This window comes from Zingiber officinale, chromosome 8A (assembly GCF_018446385.1).
Source record: "Zingiber officinale cultivar Zhangliang chromosome 8A, Zo_v1.1, whole genome shotgun sequence".
Lineage (NCBI taxonomy): Eukaryota > Viridiplantae > Streptophyta > Magnoliopsida > Zingiberales > Zingiberaceae > Zingiber > Zingiber officinale.
Genome location: NC_056000.1, coordinates 130,059,598 through 130,069,861, shown reverse-complemented (window position 1 = coordinate 130,069,861; position 10,264 = coordinate 130,059,598). Strand labels below are relative to the sequence as shown.

The window sequence follows — 10,264 nt, the reverse complement described above, 5'->3', positions numbered from 1 at the left end:
CAGGTGTTATACCTGATAGATCACTCTAAGCTGCTCCTAGTTATACCTGGGTGGGACATAAGGCGCTACGCAACAATAAGGTTAAGGAATCGTAACCGTCTGTCAGAGAATAACTGTTGTATGTCAGAAAATATTTCAATAGTTTACGGTCATCTGCGAATGGAACCTTCTTCTAGTCCACAAGAGGGTGTCACACGTCCTCCATCACCAAATAGGCCTTGACACCCGACATTCCTCGACATCGGTCAGGCTCCAAAGGTACGCACTAGCATATAAAAAGGGAGGTTCTTTCCCTTGAGCAGATACGCTCTCTCTTAAATTCTTACTTATCTTATACTTTTCATTTTCCTTCGTATATTGTTCTTCCGAGGGAAAAGTACCTGACTTGAGCGTCGACGGATCTGCATCAAGGACTTTTTCCTTAGTGTCTGATTTTTAACATTCTATGTACTTATCTGTGCATAGAGCTCCAAGTACCGAAATATCGCCGCTTCAGTAACCGTCATTCGTCAGCGCCGCTTGAGGATGTATTTTCTTGAGCACGTGTGATAAAGACATCCTAATTATTTCTCCGTCAACCTCAGCAATAACTCATCCGGCCTTAGACTACTAAAATTCCAGACATCAGAGATTAATTAATTAACATTGTTATTTAATAATCTTTGGAATAACATGAGAGAATCTTGCTGACGAAGAAAAGTGAGGAAGAAAGATGACGAAAGGAACGGAGACATCTGTTCTGGTAACAACTGTAATTAATTTAATCGATTATAATATTTTAGCATTAAACAGCTTTTAATTATTATTATTTGTGTTCGATCGGCGGTAGTTAGCTCGCCGGAATAGGCTAGAGAGGGACGCTGCGAAGCACCAGCGTCTCGATGGACAGCCCTGGGCCGAACCCACAGAGCACGCCCCACTGCAGGCCGTCGCCGGTGGTCGCCGCGCCCTTCGCCGCCGCTCGCTTCCTCACGTCGTCCATCACGAACAGAACGGTGGCGCTCATCATGTTCCCGAACTCGCTGAAGACGTGCCTCGACGACTGCAGCTTCCCCTGTTCCAGGCCCAGCTTGGCCTCGACGGCGTCCATGATCCCCCAGTTCCCCGGGTGAGCCACCCAGAACACGTCGTTCCAGTCGGAGATCCCCAGCGGCTTCAACGCCTCGCCGAGGCAGGTCTCCAAGTTGTTGGCTATCAGCCCCGGCAGCTGGTGGGCGAAATGGAAGGTCAGCCCGATCTGCTTCAGCTGCCCGCCGACCGCCATCTGGGTCTCCGGCACCGTGAACGGCAGCGCCGCCATGATCTCGAAGATCGGCCTCTCGACGCCCTCGACGGGGTCGGCCCCGACGACGATCGCCGCCGCTCCGTCCCCGAACGCGACCTGAGCCGCGAGGCTCTGGAAGTCGCGCTCTTCGGGGCCGCGGAAAATGAGCGTGTTGACCTCGCAGGCGACGACGAGGACGCGGGCGGCCCGGTTGTTCTCGGCGATGTCCTTGGCGATGCGGAGCGTCTGCGCCCCGATGTGGCAGGCCTGGTTGTAGAGCATGATGCGGTTGACGGAGGAGGAGAGGCCGAGAAGGTTGGCGAGTCGGTAATCAGCCCCCGGCATATCGACGCCGCTGGTGGAGCAGAAAACCAAGTGGGTGATCTCCGACTTGGAACGTCCCCACTCCTTGATGGTATTGACGGCGGCCTCCTTGGCCAGCCGAGGCACCTCCTCCACCACGATATCCTGCCGCTCGTCGAAGGAAGTGTCCATGTAGGAGCACATCCCGGGTTTCTCCTTCAGCAGCTCCTCCGTCAGGTGCATATATCGCTTCTTGATCATGCTCCTTTCGCCTGCAAGCAAGCAACAGACACGATCATTAATTGATTGATCAAATTAACAGTAGGCGACGACGATCGCGACGGGATGATGAATTGTGTATTACAGAGACGGCGGAACTTCTGCTTGAGCTCCGGCTTGTGGTCGGAATTGGTGACACGGAAATAGAAGTCGGGGTAAGCGCTCTGTTCGTAGAGGTTTGGAGGGTTGGCGGTGCCGATGGCCATGACGGTGGCTGGACCTCGAGCCCTTTGGGGCTTGGGGAATGCATCGACGACGGCGTTGTTAATGGAGGCCATGGAGAAGATGAAGGAGAAAGCTAAGAGAGACGAACTGGCTGCGGCGCAAGTATCGATGCTCGATCGGTGGAATTAATTTATAGGCCAGGCCGCACCGGTCTTCTATTCAAGTGGGATGGGAGTGGATCGATGCCAACCCCGGTTCGATTTCACCAACCAATTCAAGTCAATTGGTTGACCTGTTTCTTCTGGTTTATCGACTCAACTACCCTGATTTAACACGCGAATCTGAACACTCGATCAAAACAGAGCAAATGCGAATGCGAATGGAAATTTGATATAGTAAACTTTAGAATATCATAATTTTTGTTGTTGTGATATCAGAAGGAAGGAGTCGTTATTTGATTTGCATTGAAGTTTATTCATAAATCTAGATTTATTATATTTATTATAGAATAAAATCTATAATTGATCATCTTTTGGATTAAAAAACATCCTTTTTAAAGATCTGAGTATATTTTATATTTTTAATATTTAAGATATTTTTGATATTTTTATTTTGTAATGAGAGTTTTAAGTCTATATGAGTATCATGTTTAATTATTTTATAATGTTTGTATTTATTATTTCATCATGTCTGAATGAGGGAAACTGGAAGGATGGAGTGATTATTGATGGGATGAAGATTTTAATCATGTAAAATAAAATCAACTTAGGGAAGGAGTCCTTGTGTTGATCTTCCGACACTCAAGTTAGAATCAGAAAGAGAAAATGAGTAATCAAAAAATAGATAAATTTTTTCTTTCCTCATACCTAGTGTACACTTTTATACCTTTTTTTTGATCGTTCATCTACCCTTATTTAATGATATTAATTGCCAGAGGAAGATTTCTTTATCTTAACTTTCGTGCATTAATGATAGTTGGAGTGTTCTTCTTTGTCTTAACTTTTTTATATTTAATGATAGACTGAGTGTTTTCGTTTATTTTCTCGTCCCCTTCTATGTAATGTCATTCCTTACATCGGACGGGGTCCGAGCGGCTTATTTTCCTACCGATTGAAACAATCGGCTACAGGTTTGTCCATTCGCCCGATTGGCCTATGATGTTCATTTGTCTGACCGGTCGGGTAATCCGCTCAACTCTTTCTTTGTCGGCCAAGATAATTACCTTTGATCGAGACTCTTTTCATAAGTCTCAATATTGACCATCTTAATTTTAATTGATATCATATCAATTAACTCGTAACAAATAGACTCTCCCTTATCCCACATCATTACTAATTTTAATTACCGTCTCTGTCTCGGTAAGGTCACTTTTTTTCATAGTATTTCTCTTCGAATAGTATTTCTCTTCAAATAAATATTATTTTCGATATTTGTACGTTAATAATTCAATAGCTTATGCTATATCAATTACGAACTGATAGTTATCCACGATATCAATAACATTGACGTTGTTGGCAAGGAACATATATTATATTGACACGTGTGTTTGCAGAAAATTGTTGGACAATTTCAAAATTATTAGAGATATTATCGGAAACATAAAAAAAATAGTGTGAATCAAAATTTATAAAAACATTGTCTCGACCGCTGATACGGTTCGACGGAGTAAACTTTTGCATGATCTAATTTTTGACTCAACTATCACAACGAGTTGTTATTTGATTTAATCAAAATTTGTAGAGAGATATAAATTTATTATTAGATAAAATCCTTAAAAGATCATCTTTTTATTAAAAAAAAAATATTATTTAGAGTCTTTTTTTAAAAGATCTGAATATTTTTAATTTTTTTTTAATATTTAAGGTATTTTCTTCGAGTAATTAAAGTTTTGGGTCTATATAGACATCATATTTAACTATTTTAAGATATTTTATTATTATTATTTTTAATTATCGACTCTTTCTTATAACGTCAATTTTTTTTTTTAATATTTTTGTTCACATCAACGAGTTATTGAAAATTGATTTTGTTATTCATATGTCAATCAACGAATTTAATAATTTACATTGCATCAATTACAGAATTAATAATTATCCGCCGTATCAAATAAGATATTTTTGATATTTTCATCTTGTGATTAAAGTTTTAGGTCTATATGAGAGTATGTTAATTATTTTGAGATATTTTATACTTATTACTATTTCTAATCGTAGTCTCTTTCTTGATAACATCAATTTTTTTCCTATTTTATGGTATTTGTCTTTTAATCAACGGATAATTGTATAAGACTATTTACCATATTTGTACGTCAATCAATGAATTCAATAACTTAAGCTACATTAATTACGAGAAACTGATAATTATCCGCCGGATCAATAACATTGAGTTTTTTTGGGAAGGAAAAGATATTAACACAAGTGTTTGCATAAAGTTGTTAGACAATTTCAAAATTATTAGAGATATTATTGGAGATATAAGAAATAGTTTGAATCAAAATTAATAAACACAGAGTCTGGGCCTACGTGAGTTACGGAGTTTTTTTTTTTTTTTTTTTTTTTTTTTACAATTTACTACGATTTTAAGGAATTAATTAAATTTAAATTATACTAAATTAAATTTAATTTATATGTCGAGATGATCTAAACAAATAATCTTAGATTGTTAGTAGAGACTGGTTTCTATCAAATGTAAATTATAGAGTGACTAAGCAAGTAGAGTGGCTGAGTGGCTGGGCGGGAAGAGCAGCAAAGCGGCTAATTGGGCTGAGCGGGCCAAGCAACTGAGTGGTAGTGGAGCCAAGTTGCAAAGAGGTTGATCAAGCCTAGTGGTCGACTGGGCAGAGCAGCCGATCTGGTAGTATGGTCGAGTGAGCAGAGCAGCAAATCAAATCGGCCAAGTCGAGTGGCCAACGCGACACAACAGCTGATCAAGTAATGTGGTTGAACGGGCAAAGCAGGTCGAGCGGGCGAAGCGAACCAAGGCCTACGATGGACGTATTTTTCTTGAAATAGATGTGTCTCACCTCTGGCTGTAATTTCGAGGTTTTCTCGAGTCATTTGTTTCCCGGAATACAACGATTAACCATGATACACACCAAGTACTGGTGGTCATAGCGAACTGAGAGATACCCGACTTCTATCATGAGTACTCAGCCGAGTAAGAGATGCATGACAGAGGAGGGGGACGTAGGTGAAGAGCTTCAGCTTTGTGTGTGTCTTTTGTCTGTAATCGCAACCTCCTTATATAGGAGCTCAAATCAATGATCATTACTCGTCGAGCTGTGAAACGTCAACATTTCACTATATTCTGCATTATTAATGCATCTGTTACACACTTAAATAAATAGTAAAAAGTTTATATGGTAAAATATTGGTTGTTCTACTTAGGTAAATTTTGTTTCGACTAATCCAACGTACGGCACGCGCGGGTCGTGCTCACACCCCCTATGTACTCAAGTGTGAGAAAAAGAACCTCTACTCATGTATTTATTCATATCATCAAAACATGCGAATCAATATAAATTAATGCTTTGAAAAATCCCAATATAGGAGTATAGTCCTATTCATAATAAACTTTTTTTCCTTTTTATCTCTTCTCTATTCACATATATTCATCACTTTTGAATGCTATGATTTTTTAACTCAAATATTACATTTGAATCTAATCTTGATAGACATCACCTAGATTTATTATCAGATAAAATCCATAACCGACTGCTTTTGGATTCTAAAACATCATTTAGAGTATTTTGAGGGTCCGAATATTTTTTTTTTACTATTTTTAATAATTTTTATATTTTTCGTATTTAAAATATTTTTATTATTTTAGTCTTGCAATTACAATTTTGGGTTTTATAAGTAACCTTTTTAGTTATTTTGAGATAGTTTATTATTATTATTTTTATCCGCCGTGTCTTTCTCGGTAATGCCAAATTTTTTCTATGTTTTAGTATTTCTCCTTAATTTAACTGACAGAGTATACGATAATTCTTGTAGGTCAGAATCTGGCCAGCTAGATTTTTTTATGCTTCAATTAAAATGCATGTATATACATACATGTAATTAATGTACATAGATGATATTACCAAAATACCCATGTGTACATTTACATGTATTGATTCTAGCTGACCAGATTCTGGCCATTTAGCATTACCCTTTTTGATATTCCTACCTCAATCAACAATTCAATAACTTATGCCCTATATTAGTTACAGAACTAATAATTATCCATTGTATCTAGTGGCGAATCCAGAAATTCAAATATAGAAGGATGATTTTTACTTGGAATAAGGGACGGTATCTTGTATTTCCACCCGTAGAACTCTATAATACTAGGAGTTTCATTGCCGGTAGTCGAAAGGTATTAAAGTTGTTGGACAATTTCAAAATTATTATAGATTTTATTGGAGATATATGAAATAGTGTGAATCAAAAATTTAAAAAATTAAATAAGCAGATTTATTTGTGAAGATGGTTTGATGTATTGGAAGATGATATTGTTGTGAGTCCGAGCACTGTTGGGTTAGCCGAACGAGTTGAGTTCTTAACCACCATGTAGATTTCTCGAGACACAGTGCTTCTAGATTATATTGAACCTTTTGATTTTTAGGATATAACTTATGAATAATCGTCATCACAATCAAGCACTGATTATTCATGATAAATTTATAAATTTATAGGTACCCGAATGCCATTGCAAAGAAATATTGCTGAAGTTTTTGCTAGCTGTTCTCTTCTCTTCTCTATAATTTATAGGTTACGTATTTACTATTAACATCTGATCACTTTCAGATGGATCATTAATACTTCCGTTACACAGTTGAATAGGTAGAAAAAAAATGTTAATAACAGATCATTGTCCAGAACGGTCACACTCAATGCAATGTAAAATTTTAATGATCATAGTTGATTGAATCAACTGTATCACGTACGCGTTTATAATTAGCCACATATATAATCACCTACCACTGCCATGAATGTCATTCTTGTTGATGGTGATGGTCAGTATTTAGTTCTGTGTTTGTTCTTTTTCTCTGTTAGATGTTCAAACATGACCTCCATTCCACCAACCTCGTCTCAGCTTTTGGCAGATAATAAAACCTTTCGCTGTTGCTTGGAGGTTTTTAATACGACCAGTTCTAGATTTTGAATTAGGGTGTCCTGTTGATGAGAAGATGACAACTTTAATTAGTGGGATAAAGGATTAATTCATGACTGATGTTTGTCTTTGACGAAAAAAATTGCTTCCACTTTTTGATCATTTGACGATTGATTATAAGTTGATCGTGTATATGTTTTCGAAGAAAAAAAATTCCTCCCATACTTTAATCATTTGACGGTCGATTATAAATTTATCTTTCTTCGTATTATTGAAAATACATTATGAAAGATATTTGAAACGAGTATAATTATTTTTTACATAAATATTTATAATATCATAGTTAATATGATTTATTTATTTATTTATTTATTTTTTACATAACTTAAAAACGAAGGGTGCGCCGTAATTATTTTTTACTACCCTGAATATTTAATTTTTATTCAATTTTATCAAGGCAGCAAGCAATTCAATGTGAATCCCATGCAAATGTCAAGTCATATTTGGACGCCTACTGGCTAGAAAGTAAGAGCTTGAACAATCCAAAATGTTAAGTGATTACTATATTTCAATTAATTTAGACAAACCATTTGATCCTGAAATCAGTGAAGTACTGGATATGTGACTCTGATAAAATGTTGACTGAATAAAGATGTTTTTTTTTTCCTAAAAATAACTTTCAAATACTCTTATGTGTCAAAATGAGCCTGAGTGATTGGATCAAGAAAGAAGTCCTTAATATAGGTCCTCTAATATTCAAGGCAGTGATTGGTAAAAAGTGATGAACAATAGTAAAAATAATATATGTGTGTGTAAAATTATATGACCTTATGTCGTGTGAGCATACCTGTGCCTGTAGATAGAGATCTCCTTTTATAGTGTTACTGTTTATCTGTGCATAAATTTCAAAATGTTTCCAAAAAAAAGGACAGACCATAAAGATATTTTGACATCTTTTCTAAAATGGACTCGTAATTTTTGTGTTTGATAAAGAGGAAGTTTCTTATGTACAACTTGCATGTAGAATATTCTATGCCTTCCGTGACACAAAATGCTAAAAAAAAAATATGAGACTGTTGAGATAGGGACCCATAATGTGCTTATATGGCAAGTCTATCGAGCTCCTTCTACGACCTGATCGATAATCGCTCAAGCTAATCAGACTTATAGAGTGTTTCCAGGAACTTGTCCATCACTCGACCTATCTGTTTTAGCCAAAGAGTTAGATCGAAACAGGCATCCATTTTGTCCGATCGGAGCGCAGTTCCGATCGGCTGGATGACTCGACCTTGCTAATAATCGTGCTGTCTTCAAATAGAAAAGAAGTCTTGGCTCTGGAGAGTGTTGACTCATCTTTATTTCTCAATGCTGAGGAACTTGACATCTGATTGGCCCACTAGTCCGATCGGATAACCTCTTGATCAGTCGATCAGTTGTGCTAGGTTCAAAGGTTGATCCTTTCTTGATTTTGACTGTCATGTCAACCGACCTTCTTAACTTTGACCAGCCTCAGAGGCTCCACATTATCTGCCGTATCACAAGCTTCCCTTTAAATCTAGTTGAAGGAGGTTGATAGTCCGACTGACTAGATAATTGTGTCGCTGGTGCTCCCTTATCCTCTGATTGGATGCTCGTTCTTTATTGTACCGTTTGGCTTAATCTAATGTTTAACTTATTTGTTGACACTTTTAGTATCATTTGTTTCCCGAACGAACTCTTCCTCTTTGCAACATTGCCCGCTCAGCTCGAGCTGACGTCACTATGATACCTTGGAAATATGGCACATCACTCATCATTAATGCAGAACATAATGAGCATGCATTTTCATCATAAGCTAGATTATTATCGTCCATCCCTCATAAATGTCGTTGGTATTTTGTTGCCACATGTCAAACGCTGATGGAGAGAATACCTGATGTAACAGACGCCCATTGAGGTTTCGATATTGTAGGATCATTACGTTGGGGGGGGGGGGTGTGAATAGCACTCGCGGTTTTCATAATTTTCAAAAAATGTTCAATCAGAATAACTCGTAGCGAAAATTGAAAGTAAAAACACAAGCAATCGTAAACACACCAAGATTTACTTAGTTTAGAGCCTGTGATAACTCCTACTCCAAGACATGCACGTGAGATTACTTTCAATGGGTAATCACTAATCAAACGGAAGATTACAAGTACAATTTCAACTTAAGTACATGCAATTTGAAATGTAAATAATACCAACGACTTGAAGAATCAAATCTTTAGCGCAGTAGAGACTTTTGGGTGTCGTGGAGGATTTATCGGAGTAGTGCGTAGAAGCGGAAGATGCTTAGAATGCTTTTTTTGAGGAGATGGTTGAATCCTCCTTTTATAGCCCACTCTGGGGACCCGAAACCTCTCCCGGGTGCCCCCATTGGGCTGACATGGTGTGCTCTCGTCGAAACTCAATTAGCCAAAAGTTATCCACCTCTGGGTGCCCGGACCACCCCCGGGCACTTGGACCATGACGTAGTCTCGCAAGTCAGTGCCCTCCAGCTCATCAAACCAATCATCTTTTGGCGGTCTGGGCGCCTTGAGCAACTTCGGATCCTCGTACCATGAGGGCGCTTGGCCAGGAACCCTGCCCAGGTGAAGGCTTCTCGGGTTCTATGAGCAGCTCCGGGCGCCTGGACTCCGAGCGACCAGTCTCCCTCCGGGCGCTTGGACCACCATTTTGCTAAGTTTATCTTTCTGTAAAATAAGATTAGTCTAGGTAATAATATGTAAAGAACGATAAGTTTTGACAGCCTTCGGATTGTCCAATCTTAACTTTGAGTTTCATTGAAACTCTAGGCCGGACCGACGCCTACTGTTCTCTCTTCAGGAATGCGTCCTCACCTACTCCTTTCAGGAGAGTTTATCTTTTGTCAGATCAGTTCTCCATACCGTTTGGACTTTTGCTTACCATTCGAGACTTCAGGACTTCATGCTGGAAGTCTGATCCACGACCTGTCCGATCTTCCACCTGGTATCCGCAACCCCCAGGATTTTCACCTAGATTCCTTGACTCTAGGATTTTGCCCAAAGTCCTTGACTTGCCAAGATTTTTCCCCCAGACCATGACTTCGTTGTCTAACCACAGCTAGGGCTTTCCACTTGCCTAGCCTCAATTATGACTTTTTCTTTACCTAAA

At 38.6% G+C, this 10,264-nt stretch overlaps 1 protein-coding gene across 1 annotated transcript; it reads right to left on the bottom strand.

Moving 5' to 3' along the window:
* Positions 1-740: 740 nt before the first annotated feature.
* LOC122010241 (curcumin synthase 3-like) lies at positions 741-2,175 on the bottom strand. The gene is made up of 2 exons (XM_042566706.1): positions 1,932-2,175; positions 741-1,839 (listed from the first exon to the last, which is right to left on the bottom strand). Exons 1-2 carry the CDS (start codon positions 2,122-2,124, stop codon positions 848-850), a joined length of 1,185 nt encoding a protein of 394 aa, XP_042422640.1. The 5' UTR covers positions 2,125-2,175; the 3' UTR covers positions 741-847.
* Positions 2,176-10,264: the final 8,089 nt, after the last annotated feature.

Excerpts from the sequence above, each read along its gene's own strand:
- LOC122010241 (XM_042566706.1), bottom strand. The coding sequence starts at position 2,124 with ATGGCCTCCATTAACAACGCCGTCGTCGATGCATTCCCCAAGCCCCAA. Across the intron at positions 1,840-1,931 it reads GCAGAAGTTCCGCCGTCTCT|GCGAAAGGAGCATGATCAAG; the intron begins GTAATACACAAT and ends GCTTGCTTGCAG.